The sequence below is a fragment of the Myotis nattereri genome (assembly GCF_964212035.1).
Source record: "Myotis nattereri genome assembly, chromosome: 16".
NCBI classification, from domain to species: domain Eukaryota; kingdom Metazoa; phylum Chordata; class Mammalia; order Chiroptera; family Vespertilionidae; genus Myotis; species Myotis nattereri.
Window position 1 is genome coordinate 14947634 of NC_138091.1, and position 16391 is coordinate 14964024.

Below are 16391 nucleotides of genomic sequence, written 5' to 3' on the forward strand. Positions count from 1 at the left end.
GGTTGGAAGGGATGGTACTGACTTGGGGAAACTGTTCCAGCGTCAGCCTCAGTCTCCCTCTGGTGTGTGTGACTCAGAAGCAGCTAAGCTTCGCTGGGGCCGGGTCTGCAGTCAGAAATTTTGGCTGGCATCACCTGGCGCACGGGCATGCGTGTGTCTGGCTGAGCACAGACATGTGCTCTGGTTTGCCTTGGTGCCCTCCGCCCGCCCCGGGCGACCACAGAGCTGGGTAGCGGGATTGCAGTCCCATCAGCCACCCCGGTGCCCTAATGAGCTCAGCGCCTTTCTAAAGGGCACTGGCCCCAGAGGAAGCCTGCCCCTTGCCCCCAGGGCCTCTGTGGGCGGCAGCTGCTCACTGGCCCTTGAAGTTCCTGGCAGGCCGCTCTGCACGGTACCGCCTAGGACAGCTGAGCTAGCAACTTTCAGCTCCCTCTTCACTTTCCTTCTTCAGTCAGTTTTGAATGAAACGGGATGTCTGATAAACTCGGTTACAGGGTTTTCTTCAGAGGTGTAGCAAGGTTCGAAAGTGTCAGAAACATGGCATAGGGCATGATGGGGTTTTGCATCTTAACATGAATGGAAGGCTGGGAAGGGCTTCACTAGTAGTTCTTTATCTCCTGTCCCCTCTCTACCCACCCCCCCCCCCCCCCGCCCCGCCACACACACACACACACACACACACACACACACACACACACGCCAAGTGTTAGCAACTGTTCCCAGGCTTTCTGTCTGCAAAGAAATTGGCCCAGGAGTCACCTGGAAGGGCCCTCACGCTACGAGGAGCTTCCTAGGGAGGTGACCTGCTATTGGTGGTGACCGATGGTGGCCGAACCCCAAAATGTCCTTCAAAGGCATTCTCTGGGGACATAAACTGGTAGAGAGGGTCTGGGAGGCATTTGGAGATTCCTCGGGGCGACAGAAGGCATTGAGCTCCAGCCCCGCTCCTTCCTGGGACAGAGGGGACCAGAGGCCAGAGCAGCGGCTGGCGGCACGGCAGCTCTGAGCTGTACCCTCCGCGGTCAGTGTCTCCGCGGGGGCCTGTGCTCAATGCCTTCCATTCCCGTTCGGTCTTCACTGGCGTCTCGGACAGCGTTTCTTCCCCCACTCTGAGCAGATTTGGTTGACTACATAAAACCATCGCCAGCCCCCAAGAGTTTGGGGGAAACATGTCACAAAAAACAAAGTCATGGGTTACGGACGTTTACGTTCCTGCCAGGTCTGGGTCACCTCTTCTGCGTGTGCGGCTGCTGCTTTTGGACGCTTGCGCTTGTCCTTTAAATGTCTTGCCATTTCCCCTGTGGTGGCTTCGGTCTCTGTGACGAAAGACAGCCCGAAGGTGGCGGAATCCCGGTGTTTGAGATCGGGCGTCCCCGGTTTTACAGATGAGGAAATAGCCAGAGGCACGGGCCTTAAATCACAGCGTGGAGTCGGGGACACGGTCTCTGTGCCCCGGCCTGCGTGCTTCCAGATGCTTCTGCGATCCGAGGAGCAGGTAGGCTCCCAGGGGCCAGGCGATGTGTATCTGCCGGGAAGGGGTGGGAGGAGAGGGACCAGCCTTCCCCGGGCAGCTGTGAGGAAGTTGAATGATTGGGTAGAAGGTCTGTTAATCACAGGTGCAGGCCAAGTCACTCGGAAGTGGTAACAGGCCGAAAACAAGCGGCAAAACTTCAGGATCAGACGGGCCTTAGACATGCAGCAAAACGTAGGGCCTTTCTCTGGGGTTCCCCAAGCCCTCGCAGGCCAAGGTGAGGAAGCAGCCGCAGCTTCCCAGGTGACCCCCGGAGCTGTTTGTATTTCGGGAGCACCGGTGGGAACCCCCTTCCCCTGAGTGGCCTTAAACAGCCATGAGGCCTTCGGGCACCTGCTCCAAACCCCCGTCATCAGCAGGAGTGACCGTGATACTCGGTGGCACAATCCTGCTGTTTGGCCAAAGCTGAGGCTCTGAAGTGGGCGCCTCTCAGATCCGTCATGCTATGTGGTCCCACTGGGCAGATGCCCCCAGCTAAAGCAGCAGCCAGTTCTGTCCGAGAACTTTGCTGACTGCCAGAGGTCTTCATTTCTACGCTGTTTACTTTGGAACCCTGTAATCGGCCCTTCCCTCTTGTATCTGTATGGCAGGTGCAGTGATAATAAAACCTCTTTCCTCCCGTGTTGGAGGATTAAGCGCTCACGCGGGAGTGTGTGTAAAGCTGGCGTGGAAGCCACTTCCTACAGGATCGCTTCCTTCCCGCCCTCTGCTGTCTGTCCCTCACACACTTCAGGTCGTGGAATGGCTTCTGCACCAAGAGCAGCCGCCCAACTCTTCCTTGCAATTCCCAGAGTCGTTCGCAAACTCTTCCTGGACCCTTGCCCCTCTGCAGACCTCGTCTGGCAGCTGAGCGGGCTGTCCTGGGAGGGCTGACTTCCTGTGGCCTTGCAGCGGCTTCACTGTAATTGTGTTCATCAACATTCCTGGGTAACCAGATCACTCCATTCCCCTTTAGGATCAGAAAATAGAGTGTATTGTTCTGTGTCCTCTCCCTGCCCAGTCCTGACAACAGGCCCAGCTCAGACCCGAGTTGATTGGCTTGCAGATGGGTGGGCAGGCTGGCTGGGGCCTCTCTGAGACTCCCGGGAGCTCAACACGTGTGCAGGCTCAAAAAGGTTCGGCCTCAGGCCCGTGGCTGGCAGCACTGTGGGTGCTGGGAGGAAACTCCCATGGCACTGATGCCCACCTCTTGTCATGGGCGCCAGTGACATCACAGTGTAAGGCTTCCTGTATTCCATGTTGGATATCCATTCAGTCAGGACCCCCACGCCCCCCCCCCCCCCGAGCTGGGATTTGTTCACAGTGGGGCACACACGTTGCTGGGACGGCCATTCTCTGTCTACTTGTTTGGTGAGATCGCTTCTTTAAACCCGTTTAAAGGCCAGTTACTACCACAATCCCAGCTTCCATCCATTCATCCACCCAGCCGTCCAATATTCTGGGTATACTATGTGGAGACCAAGATGAGGAATTAGGTCGAGGTGGCCCTGCCTTCTTGAATTTACAGTGTGCTTCTCTGTTGTGTGGCTTCTTCTCCTCCCTCTGTCCAGGTCTCCAAATCTCTCACCCTTAGAAGAGCATGAGGATGCTGCCAGCATCCATCCTCTCCCCACCAGCATCCATCCTCTCCCCACCAGCCTGTAACACCACCTGCAGGGATATGCTTCCCAGGATGCACTGCGCCATTGCCATGGTGCCCTGCCTCCTCCCCAGCCATTTGCTGTGAGCCGCTCTCTCCGAATGGAAAGGCTCCAGCGCTGGAGAGAACAGGACTTTCGCCTCTGAGGCCGGGGAGAGGCACCCTGAGGCTGCGCATCGCTGTGGGAGGTGCGGCCCTGCTTCATGGGTTGTGTCTTAACCTGTAGCCTGAGGAGATGGCCTTCCCTTGGGTAGCAGTTCCCAGCTCTGTGTAGGCGTCACTGCACCCTCAATCGGTGTCCAGCAGAAAGGTGTGGCGTGGGCCTGACTCTCCTTGGTCTTTGTGGCGGCTCCCTCGCAGTCCCCTGTCGTTAACTGGGTGACTCCCTGTGAGTGACGGTGGAGCCCACTCCTGGCACTGTGTCTGGGACCCCTCAGGGTCACTAGTCACCAACCAGCTCCCAGGGGCTGAGGCCTTCCAGGCCCACCCAGCCTGCCCTGGCCGGTTCTGGGTGTCCAGCTGGCCGTGTGGCTGTGGAAGGGAGAACTTGCTGGCTAGTCCTTTATGGAGCAGCCTTCAAGCGCTGCCAATCACGGCACCGGGCTCATTAGCAGTCATTGCCATGGCAACGGGTCTGCCAGAAAGTGGCTTGTTAGGCAGACAACTTCAGACATGTTATATATAGATCTGGGAGTGGGGGTGTGGAGCCCAGTGGGTATGACTTTCTTTAGAGCTTCTGTTGCTTCTGGGTTTGGGGTGTGAGAAGACGTGGAATGGGGGACCTTAAAACGGTCTGATCTGGCTGCTAAATCAAGTGTCTGACGACCACCCGTTAACATCGCCAGGTAGCGTTTGCTCACACCTGCCAAAGGTAAGCATCCGGTGCTCCCGGAAACCTCCTGAGGGGCGGGCAGGCGTCCCGGGTTGAACTTGCAGAGGCTGTGAGGAGCTAAGTGTGGGGGCTGCACAGACAGGAGGCTGCAGGGGCAAGATTGAATCTCTCTGAAAAGAACCTATTTGAAAGGTTTGGACTAGGGGATAGGACTCCTTTCATGCATAAGTAGCCATGTAGCTAAACACTGTCTTTTCATAAATTGTGCTTATTAAAATGTTCTGCTCCCAGTTTCCATTTCAGCAGCAAGGCTTTCTCTTAGTTGCGCCTCTAAAGCTGCAAACCAGTCTCTTCCGAGGTCAGCGAGCGTAGGCTCCCCTAGGATGCATGTTCAAAGGTGGCTTTCTAGGCTCCAGGTTTTGGTGGTTGGATCAGGGCTCTGGAATCTGCACTTTAACCCACATCCCAGGGAATGACGGTTGGCCCCGGGGACCACACTTTGAGAAACACTGCTGTAGGGCGATCTCTTTTCATATCTGGGTGACTTCTCTTTGCTTGCAGGCTCGCCCCCCTCTTCCCCCAGGGGGAGTCCATAGCCATCATTAAAAGGACAGTTTCTTTCGATGTGTTGACTTAAATAATGAGACAGGGAAGCCAGCCTGCAGCCGGGGAACGTGACTGCTCAGATGTGGGTGGTGATATTTCTGCAGGTCTCCTGGGGAGGCACGTGCATACTCGGAGGTGCGACCGGCAGGAGCGTCAGGGCCGAGTTGTCATCCTCCTTGGGCGGGAGCTAGATGCCAGGTGGTCAGGTGAAGAAATGGGGTTGATTCTGGGGAGATGGACTGGGAGTAGCCTGGATTTAGGGAGCTGGATGGCAGCATCTAGAACAGCCGTGGGCAAACTACGGCCCGCGGGCCAGATCCGGCCCGTTTGAAATGAATAAAACGATTGAAAAAAAAGGCCGTACCCTTTTATGTAATGATGTTTACTTTGAATTTATATTAGTTCACACAAACACTCCATCCATGCTTTTGTTCCGGCCCTCCGGTCCAGTTTAAGAACCCATTGTGGCCCTCGAGTCAAAAAGTTTGCCCAACCCTGATCTAGAACAAAGCTACTATTTTTAAAGTTTGGTTTTATCATTTAATTAGCTGCACAACATGGGGCACGTTATCAAATTCTCTGAACCCTAGATTTCTCATTTTAAAATGGAAAAAATGGCATGTATGTGCCAGGCTTGTTGTAAAGATTAGTGCTAAGTGCCCCAGTCCTTGGCTCACGTAGAGACATGTGGCAAGTGATCAAAGCCATTACCAAGGGCAGAAATGGGGTCTGAGTGCAGGCCTTCCTTTAAAATATACTAGTGTGTGTGTGTGTGTGTGTGTGTGTGTGTGTGTATTGATTTTAGAGAGCGAGAAAGGGAGAGGGAGAGAGAGATAGAAACATCAATAGCCTGCCTCCTACATGCCCTCTACTGGGGATCGAACCCATAACCTAGGCTCGACCAGGAATCGAACCGGCGACCTCTTGGTGTATGGGGTGAGGCCAACCAACTGAGTCACACCGGCCGGACCAGACATTTCTTGAGTACCTATTAAGCTAGGGTTCTAAAGTGGTCTCGAAACCTTCTGATAAAATAGGGTGTGTGTGTGCGTACACATGCATCATTGTGGGGGCAGAAGATCCTGTTTAATTCAGACTTTCAGAGGATGGGTTTCCACATGTACCTGGGCAGGCTGTTCACTGAACAAGGGGACCCCGGTGAGGGGCCTAGGGGGGCCGAGACCCAGTCTTGCCCCCTGGGGACGGCCCATCCAGGGGAAGAGGCGGCATTTTCTGACTCCCACAGAGCCGTCCTGGGACTCGGGCTAAGCATCCCCGGGCTGAGCAAAGCATCCTCATCTCTGCCCCTGCTCCTCGTGGTAGGACCCGCGCTACCCCTGCTTTCCGTGCCTGTTCCCATGGGAAAGAGCTGACAGAGTGGAAGGGGAGAAGCCAGAGGACTAAGGAAGGGAAGGGAAGGCTTTAACTTGGAAGGAAACTAATTAGAACAGTAAGTTGGCAGAGACCTTAATTATCGGGTAGTTGCTCCGCTGTATCCTCTCGGAGGCTCTGGGGCCGCCCTCCCAGGAGCCTGCGCCTCCACCGCCACGAGGGGGGAGGGAAGGCTGGGGGTTTGGCCTCTTAAACAAGAGCCTGCAGATTGGGAGGCCGACTCCTGCCTCGTCTACCTCTTTCTAAAACCGTGTTTATTGTGGTAAAATACACCTCACATAAACTGTACCATCAGTGACGTTTAGAACAGTCACAGTTTTGTGCAACCGCTGCCACTGTCTAGTTCCAAAACGTTTTCATCAAACAAAAAGGGAAACCCTGCCCCCCTCTGCACCCCTGCAGCCCCTGGCCACCCTCATCTGCTTTCTGTCTATGGGTTTTCCTGTTCTGGACACTTGATATAAATGAATCATCCCAGAACTTGGCCTGCTGCGTCTAGCTCATTTCCCATGCGTGATTTCAGGGCCCATCCATGTTGCAGCGTGCATCGGCACTTCATTCCTTTTAATGGCCGAGCGTTGTTGTTTGTGCGGTTACATCACCACAGTGCGTTCCTCCGTTCATCGGTTAATGGCCACTTGCCTTGTTTCCACCCTTTGGTGATTGCGGATAATGTGGACCAGGGTGTACAGGTGTCTGGGCGCTTCTTCACTTCTCTGGGGGGGGGGGTGCCCCGATGTCTCCACATCTTTTGGCTCCTGGCTGTTGCAATCCAGCCAACAGGATAACTTCCTTCTGGGAGAGGGAGAGGCAGTGCTGGGGGCCTAGGGGGATGGAGGCGGAGCGCTGTCAGCTGGTGGGCAGAGCGGGGACCCCTGGCCGTTCCGGGGGGTGGGGGGGTGTGGAGACCACCTTTCCCACGTTGGCCAAATTAGGAAATTGGCCTGGGTGCCCTCCTCCCCCCACTCAGCACCCCTGGCCCTTCCTGGCTCAGTATCGGGGGTGCCTCCCCGGCAGGCATTTCCATAGCGTGCAAGGTGGTGGGTCCCACATGTCCCAGATGGGGAGGCCTCGGGACAGTATGGCACCCACCTGGTCATCAGTGTCCTCAGATGTCAACCAGAGCTCTGACCCCTCACACTTATTTATGTAAATAAGAGAAAAGCACGTGCTCTTGTGGGTTTGGGCTGGGGGTCGTCACTTCACAGGTGGGACACAGGGTCAGAGGCTCGGTCCGCTCACTCCAGCAGCCCAGCTAAGGGGAGTCCTCCTCGCTGCCCGCCCTTTCCCCGAACCCAGCAGCGGCGTCTTCACATGGTGACCGCCCCAGCAGGCCCGTGTTAAGCCGGTCGTCTTGGAAACAGAAAGCTGGGGGAAGCGGCTGTTACTGGTGGCATGTTAGACGCAGTGATGGGGAGGGTGGGGCGAACTTCACGCCACAGTAGGCAGAGGTCTCACTCGCATCCAGACGGCCCCCCCTTCCCCTGGAGCCCCCCCATTTCCTGAGTATTCTTGGTGACAGGCACTTTCCCAGGCGCGGAGTTTCTTACTGTCGGTCTCCACAGTGTGTGCCACACTGGGCTAACATCGTCCCCCGTCTCACAGATGCCGAAGGAGGGCGGCCGGAGTGTCATTTCCCTGGGCCCCAGGCTGCTCGGTGGCTAAGTCCGACTGAGCCCCAGGCTGGAGGGCAGGTTCACTTTGCTGCTGGGTCTCTCTCTCTCTCTCTCTCTCTCTCTCCCTCCTCTGGGTCCCTGCAGCCTCGTTCTGCCCGTGCCAGTCTCTGCCCTTGCGGAATGCATTCTCTTTCACAATTTCCCGCTTCCTCCCAGCTTACCCGACAAGCCCCAGTCCGGTCTTCCCTTAGATGCTGTGCCTCAGGCAGAAGCAACTTAGTTCTAGACCATTTCTTTCTTCGGTCAAGCCCCCTGACCCCCCTGTTCCTGTTTACTCCCAACCCACAGAGCCAACATGTGTGTCTCCTGTACTGTGGGTATTCCTCTCTCTCTCTCTCTCTCTCTCTCTCTCTCTCTCTCTCTCTCACACACACACACACTCACACTCTCACTGTACTCATCCTCAGGCTATTTGTCTTGCATATATTTTGACCGTCTTCCAACCTGGAGAGGCCCGAGCAGTGTCTGGAGGCCCCGGTAAGCGTGCCCAGGTGTGTGCTGGGGCTCAGCGGACATGCTGTGCCGGCGAGGAGGCTGCCTGCCCGGCGGCGGTCCGCCCCTCTGGCACCTGGCGGTCTGGAAGCCACAGAGGCGCTGCGGGTCAACAGGTGTGGGAGACAGAAGCGTTCAGGGCAGAGGGGAAGGTTTTTCATTAAATTGTGAAACTTCATAATGAAACAGACAGGGAGGACCACGGGGAGCTGTGCTCACTCGCAGTCCCTGGAGCAGCTGGGATTGATCTGATCCCCAATCCCCACCGAGGGCGTGCAGGGCTCCCCAGGAAACGGAAGTGCGGGCTCTGCAGTCTGCAGAAAGCTCAGCAGTTTGGGAGCCGTGTCTGTATTGCTCACTTGCCAGCTATTAAGCCGTGGTCATCAGTGACCCAAAACTGCCTCGTAGGCATGGCGGGGGGATGCCCGTGACATTTAGGGGCCGGTTAGTTTTAGTATTTCTGAACAGGGTCCGGCTTCGCTGAGAAAATCATGGCTTCTATTCTGCTGTGGCTAGAATACGGTCTTTATCCATTTATTTCTCCGCAAGGCACAGAAATTATGTGAGCTACTTGGGCCCTTTTCTTATGTTTAAGTGTTCTTTAACTAACAACTTTTATTTATTTTTTTTGTTGTCAATCCTCACCTGGGGATATTTTCTCCATTGCTTTTCAAAGAGAGTGGAAGGAAGGGAGGGAGAAAGAGAGGAAGAGAGAGAGAGAGAAAGAGAGAGAGAGAGGAACATTGATGTGAGGAAGACTGGTTGCCTCCCACACGTGCCCTGACCAAGGGCGGGGAGCAAACTTGCAACTTAGGTACGTGCCCTTGACCAGGAATCGAACCTGTGACTCTTTGGTGCCCAGGCCGTCGATCTAACCACTGAGCACCACTGGCCAGAGCTAATAACTTTTATTTTTGCGTTTATTGAAGAAAATCTAGATGGAAGAGTTAAGCAAAAAGAAGGGAAGACAAGCTGCCCATAATCCCACCGGGAAGCACCTGCTGTAGCATCTATCTCTCTGCTAGTTTCTCTCTGTTCTCTCTGTGGCTCTCTGATTATTTTAGGAAAAGCTCCGTGCGTGTGGTGACGAGAATTAAGCTGCAGATAAGTGCATGTGGTGAAAGGGCATCCTGGGTTGTCTCAGACTCCAGTTCTCCTCGCAGGGTGATTGGGGCACTTGGAGAAAACCCACCTCGCTCTTCGATGCATGGCGTTGTTGTAGAAGGTTCCACAGCTCGCTGTGCCGAGGCTTGCATGGATGGTTTCCGGTAGCTTCCCCAGCAGGCCCTGGCCTCGTCTGCGGCTGTGCTCAGCTGTGCTCGATGCTCCCTGGGATGTCAGGCTGCAGCGTCCACACGGGACAGGAGTGCGGGGAGCGGCACCTCCCACCCGTGCAAGTGCCTCACCCCCGAGGATGGCTTTTTAGGGGCTAACAAAGGAGAAAGCCCAGTGTTAGCTGAGCGGCACTTCCCTCTGTCCTGGGGGGAACCTGTCCCTCCTGCGGTGGCTCTGAGGCAGCAGGCGCTCCTCACACCTCCTGCTCAGACAACCGCCAAACTCACACAAGCGCGGCCTGTGACCTCCCTTAGGGAGGCCTGTGGGCCACGCATCCTCAACGCCGAGCTGTGCCAGGGTGACTTCATCTGCCCTGACTTCCTGGTAGAAAAACGGCTGCACAAATGCCAGACGTGTGTGACCTTTCCTTTCCTCCTCCGCAGAAGCCTGGGATGGTCCCCCCTCCGCCGGGAGAGGAGAGCCAGAGCGTCGTGCTGCCCCCCGGCTGGCAGAGCTACCTGTCCCCCCAGGGCCGGCGCTACTATGTCAACACGACCACCAATGGTGAGTCCCGCCCAGGAGTGGCCTGCGCCAGCCCCGGGCTCCTGTCTCTCCGAGAGCCAGGCTTTCTCCTCCCTCCGCCACCTCCTGGTTTTTATTTTCTTCAGAAGCTGACCTGAGAGACGGCTCTCCCCACAGTGCTGGGCGGCGGGGGTCTGAGCCTGGATGGGGAAGCCTGCCCTTCAAGGCTGGGGTCCTCCTCGGACCCTTACAGCCACTCGGGGTGTTTGCTGAACCGAACCTCGAATTGGGATGGAGAAAGGTTGTGGTCAGCAGCTAGTTTGAGTCAGGGCGAGCGCTCGAGCTGTGCGCGCTGTCTTGGGGTCTGAATGTACTAAATGACGCAGGAGTTCCCAGGCAGGCATCGCAAGATCGACGCCTCCCTGACTTCCCCACCGCGCCTCCTGCTCTCACCGGGATCGTCGCACTGCCTGAGTCTTGGCATGTTCCTTGGGAAATGCTGGGGCTACTTATGGATGGTTTATTCTAGCAGAGAGCAGGTTCCGTGTGCATCTCCGAGTTGAGGTGGGACCGCACCTCCATGCCCCCAGCTACTAGGGACTTCCCGGGCCTTCACAGTGACTCCAGGATCCCGGGATGCTGACTGCAGGGTGAAGGAGTGGCAGGTTACTCCAGCCAGCTGAGCAGAGCAGTGTTGCAGGCCTGCGGGCCTGGGCTTGGCAGAGCAAAGCCAGCTAACAGCTCTGCCCTTGGCATGACTCCCCCGGGAAACTGCCACGGGGGAACAAAGGTTAGAAACGGAGAGTTAGGCTTGGTGGGAATCATAGACGTGTGTGCCAGGGCAGAACCTGAAACCTACTGGGGGCTCAGTCTTGGCTTCTCTCTTCCCTCGGCTGACGGCCACCTCATCCCACCCCCAGGACCACCCGTAGGGCTGCTGACTGAGATCCACTCGGAGGTCCCGGTGGCCGGAGAGGGAGCAGCAGAGAAGGCGGCTGGCCGCTGCCGCTCGGCGGCCAGTGTGGTCACGCCCCCTGGCACCCTGGCCCTCCGCGGGCTCGGGAGGGGTGTTCTGGTTGAGTAGGTAACCAGGGTTTCTAGGAAAAGGGAAGTAGGACTAATTCTGATCATTCTAATCTTACGCTTCCTCAAAGCAAACATGAGCAGCTTGGCAGTTATCAGACTTTGAAGTGTCAGAGGAAAGTGTGTTTTGGGCAGCTCCCCAAAATGCAGAAACTGGACCATATGACCCTGAGATCATCAAGCGTTGGGATCTGGGGGGAGGCGGGTGGGGAGAGGGGCGTCCTAAAATCAGCCTTTGCGTGTGTGTTTTGAATTAGAGAATAGCAGCCCTAACTGGTTTGGCTCAGTGGGTAGAGCGTTGGCCTATGGACTGAAGGGTCCCAGGTTCGATTCCGGTCAAGGGCACATGCCCAGTTGTGGGCTCGATCCCCAGTAGGGGGCGTGCAGGAGGCAGCCGATCAATGATTCTCTCTCATCGCTGATGTTTCTATCTCTCTCTCCCTCTCCCTTCCTCTCTGAAATCAATAAAATTAGAGAAAAATGTATTCTCAGCAAAAACTTCAGTGAGTGCAAAAGTATTTAAAATAAAAAATTTAAGCCCTAACCGGTTTGGCTCAGTGGATAGAGCGTCGGCCTTCGGACTCAAGGGTCCTGGGTTCGATTTCGGTCAAGGGCATGTACCTTGGTTGCAGGCACATCCCCAGTGGGGAGTGTGCAGGAGGCAGCTGATCGATGTTTCTCTCTCATTGATGTTTCTAACTCTCTATCCCTCTCCCTTCCTCTCTGTGGAAAATCAATAAAATATATTTTAAAAAAATAATAAAATAAATAAATAAATAATTTAAATCCCTGGCCCAGTTCCCTATTTATCACATATTCTTCCAGATATTTATATTTTCTCACCTTCTAAACATACGTACAGCTAGTCTTTCTAAAAGATTGGAAAAACGATCCATGCTATTTTGTAAACTTCTTTGACAGTGTACGGTGGACATCTTTCTATACTTGTACATTTTAGCCTAACCCATTTTTAAAGATAGCTGTGCAGTAGTCCATTGCTAGTGTGTGACATTAGTTTAACTAGCCCTTCTTTATTAAGGGGATATTCAAGTCCCATTTTACATTAACAAACAGGGTCTGGCAGCTTTTTTCTGAGGCCCAGATTTTAGCATATGCTACCGGGTCAGCTCTTCTGTGAGTTCTGGGATATAGTGATTGCAAGAGACTGTAGGCCAGGGCTCAGTAAACTTTTTCTGTAAAGGTAGTATATCTTTTAGGCCTTGAGGCTCATATAATCTCTACCACAGCCCCTCAGCTCTACCACTATCATGCTAAAGCAGCCGTAGACAGTACAGAAACCAAGGGGTGAGGCTGTGTTCCAATAAAGTCTTATTTATGGACACTGATGTGTGAATTTCAAAAACTGAAATAGTCTTCTTTTTAACAATTTCGAAATGTGAAAGACGATGTTAGTTTAGGAGTCACAGGCTGTATGTCAGCAGGGTGGGCTGGGGTTGGCTGCAGGTCCAGTTGGCTGCCGACCCCACTGTGGTCTCTGTCATCTGCAATAGGAGTGACCCAACTTCCCTGCCCCTTTCTTCTCTCATGTGCTCAGGGTAATCCTGGCTCCCTGGTCCCGCATTCTAGACACAGGCCAGTTTTATCCACTCATTGTTTAATTCATTCTTCAGCTGTTTGATTGAATTGTTCACTCAGCAGACACTTGCTCAGTGGGCCTCAGATCTGCTCCAGGCAGAGTGCTGAATACTGGGGATATGATAAGAATCAGTCCCTGCCCTCTAAGTGCTTCTTCTTATAGTGGAAACAGAATTTAAATGAATACGTATTTGATAACCATTCAGAGCAGGACCTTGAAGGGGAAGCCCAGGGTGTTTTGAGAGCAAATTCATTTGAGACCCTGGAGATCAGGGAAGGCTTCCTGGAGGAGGAGGTACCCATCAGCTCAGATGGGGAGGATGAGGAAAGGGCTGCCAATGGAAATGCCCTCCTGATAGCAAAGAGTTAGTCATGTTTGGGGGGATTGTCTATAGACCGTGAACATCATGTTAAGGACTCTGCTCCTTAGTCTAAGGCAGTGGTTCTCAACCTGTGGGTCGCGGCCCCTTTGGGGGTCAAACGACCCTTTCACAAGGGTCGCCTAAGACCATCGGAAAACACATATGTAATTACATATTGTTTTTGTGATTAATCACTATGCTTTAATTATGTTCAATTTGTAACAATGAAAATACATCCTGCATATCAGATATTTACTTGGGTGGTTTTGTTTGGCTGTTGGGCTGCTGTTTAAGTTGCTGGATCTGCCTGCCTTTCTGCAGGAAAGGACCTATTAGAATAGCTGCTTGCTCTTCTCACACTTGCGTTATCTGACCTCCTGACACTTGTCACCTCGAGCTGGGCCCGCTGTATCCAGCTTTCTGCCCTGACTCTGGGTCTGTCCCACCTGTGGGTCAGGCCAGAGGCATGCACCACTGCCCAGGAGGCAGATGCCACCAGGACCCCACTCTAAGCCGCCCGGCCATTCCTCTCTTCTCACCTTTCCCAAGCACTCCGTCTCCCCTAATCCCTAATCAGTTCTTTCGCAGAGGCTGCTTGGGCACAATAGGCGTCTGTCCCCGTTTTTGTACCGCATGCAGATAGCAGGCGTTTAAAGCCCAGTTTACATCTGTATTGCCAGGCTCTGGCGAATCCGCTTATTTCCAGTCCACTCGGGACTTTATGGGCGGGGATTGTCACGGCGCTTGTCTGGGCTGTGGGGATACAAAATCCAAAGAGAGGCCATCTCCGCCTTCACAGATCGCAGTTCTCATGGCATCAGACACACAGACACCAACAGGCGCTGTGGGTGTTCGCATGGGAATCTGGGGCTCAGGGAAGGGAGTTGTCAACTTCCTCTGGGTATCAATCAAGCCTTCCAGGAGGAGGCGCTGGAGTCAGGGATCCAAGCTGAGGTCTCTGCATGCGCAAAGGCAAGGCCTCAAGGAGAGGCTGATGTGTTTGGGAAGGAGCAGAGAAGTGAGAGAGGGGCTTAGGGGTCTGAGCCATGAAAGACCCCCTGAGGTTCTTGGAGGTGTTGGGACTTGGCCCTGTGGGCAGTGGAGACTGTGGTAGGATCCAGAGCCGTGTGTGACAGGATCAGGACATTGTGGCAAGACTGCTTGTGCAGCCGAGGGAAGGGTTTAAGACAGCGAGCGCGGAGCCTGGCAGACTAAATGAGAAGAGAAGTAATGAGGTCAGCTCCGTGTGCACCGCTGGCCGGAGAGGAGGAGGGAGAACCTGTCAGGGGGGATGCTCCAAGTCAGGGCACGGAGAGCGCTCGGAAGCCTCCGAGTCTTCTGCCTGGTGTGCCGCAGCCATGCAATGAGGACAGGAGATGGGGCCGGGGATGGGGGGGTGGGGGGGTAGGGTGGGGGGGGCGGGCAGGGCAGGGGAACGGGTTTAGGAGAAAGAAGGTGAATCCACATAGAGCGTGTTCCTTGGGGGACATTTCGGGAGAGATGGCGAGCATATGTTTGGATGGATGGGTCTGTGACTCAGGGGACATCTGGGCTAGCGGTGGGGACCTGGGGACTCTGTGGGTGCACCGCTTGGCAAGCAGAGAGCAGAATGGATTTCACCCCTACATCCCGCTTGGCCTGACGCTGCGGTACAGTGACCAACCTGCATGATCGCAGGTGGCCACCCAGAATTTGCATTTCAGCATCTGAGAAGTGACGTCATGGGGATCGCAGGTCACCCAGGGCAGCCCCAGGGGAGAGCCCTGCAGAGCAGACCGCAAGTGAGGGGCAGCGAGACTGCAAAATTGTCAGACTTGCGGAATCCAAGAGAGGGCGATGGCAGGAAAGGCAAGGGAGCGGCGGCTGTCAGCCAGGGGCAGTCAGACAGACAGACAGACAGACAGGATGAAATACGGATCAGCTTCACAGTGGGGGGCTAGTTAAATCACTGGGGAAAGCAAAGGCTAGTTAGTAGATAGTGTTGGGCCAGGTGGCTAACAGGAAGTTCCAGTGGGTACGTTAACGTAATAACGTTCTTGTTTTCAGTAAGGCCATCACGCATGCTTTTTATGAGACTTTGGGAAGTCCCCATGCCCCCTGTTGCTCCATGCTGTGGCTCTCCAGAGCGTTTCGTCATGCAGGGTGGCCCTGAGCTCAGGCCAAAACCCCAGGTAGGGGTTCGGCTCTCAGGAAATTGCTTGTCCTCCACTGTTTCAGAAATTGCTTCAGTTCTCACCAAAAGTTGACTCAATGGCCCAAAACTTGGGATTGTGCTTAGTTCATAGATAGTGAGCTGTTATCAGTAGGCTGTCCTGTCCAGGGACCTGAACTGGTGTTGGGGTGGGGCAGGGGGACTACTATTTGCACAACAGATGATCCCTTGTCAAGAGATGTAGTAGAACGTTATTTGTTCCATTCATAATTGGAAGGCCAGATATGCACATGTAATCACTCAACAGTGATATGGTTGTAGCTGTTCAGATTTTCTTTTTGGAGAGATGCTGCTAGACATTGTTTAGGATATATTTTACCATGTGGACATTACAGGCCAGTAATGAAGGCCAAGGTTAGTTTTGTTTATTAATCTATGAATCATGATTTTACCTCTTTCCTATTAGTCTCTGTGCACTTCAAATCCAGTGGTTGTATTTATTTTATCTGGGCCTTTCATTTCTGAAGAAAGAAGGTTATTTGAGGGGTAAGTCATAGTTCTCTTTCTCTGGAGAGCAGAGCCTGAGGCAAAAATTAAGCGTTAATGTCTCATTTAGGAGGTGTGCGCCCTGAGCAGTAAGAGCGGGTGAGAGAGGAGATCAAGGGAGATGGCCGCGCACTGGCGGGTGTGGCTCGTGAACCGCAGAGACCAGCGGGTCCCTCCGCCCGGTGCGCTCCCTCTCGGAAAGGGTGAGAGTCCAGGGAGAGCAGGGGTTTTCAATCTGCTCATCTCCCTCTCATCTATTTCCCATTGGCCAAGCTCACCCCTTGCAGATCTCTTTCCTCACGCTTTTGGATTGTCCCACCTGACCCCCAGCAAACTCTCAGAAAGCCTGACTCCACCCCACATAGTGATGTTTTATCCAAGGTCATGGTGAAGGTCAGTGGGGCGCGGGCGAGGTATCAACCAAAACAGGAGGAGGCGGGTGGTGGGAATAGGGAGACCCCAATGCCCGTGTCCTCATGCAGAGACGCCCGTAGAACTGCGTGCGGCGGTGCACACCCCTCTCCCCTGTCAGACCTCCATGAATTGATAGCTCATGGGGTTCCAGCTGCCAATGACTTTTAATCATCGAACAGAGGAGTTGGCAGGGTACAGCCCTTGGGCCAAGGGAGCTTGTAGCTTATTTTTATAAATGCATTTTTATTGGAACACACCGTGCTCTTGCGTTTG

The 16391-nt window shown here is 54.3% G+C and overlaps 1 protein-coding gene across 1 annotated transcript in view; it reads left to right on the forward strand.

Annotated features, from left to right (window-relative positions):
* Nucleotides 1–3899: 3899 nt before the first annotated feature.
* Nucleotides 3900–16391, forward strand: part of GAS7 (growth arrest specific 7) — an 82855-nt gene continuing 70363 nt past the window's right edge. The window contains exons 1-2 of the mRNA XM_081109208.1: nucleotides 3900–4041; nucleotides 9887–10007. Coding sequence (XP_080965334.1) covers nucleotides 9896–10007 — 112 coding nt within the window. The 5' untranslated portion in view covers nucleotides 3900–4041; nucleotides 9887–9895. The remainder of the gene's footprint in view (nucleotides 4042–9886; nucleotides 10008–16391) is intronic.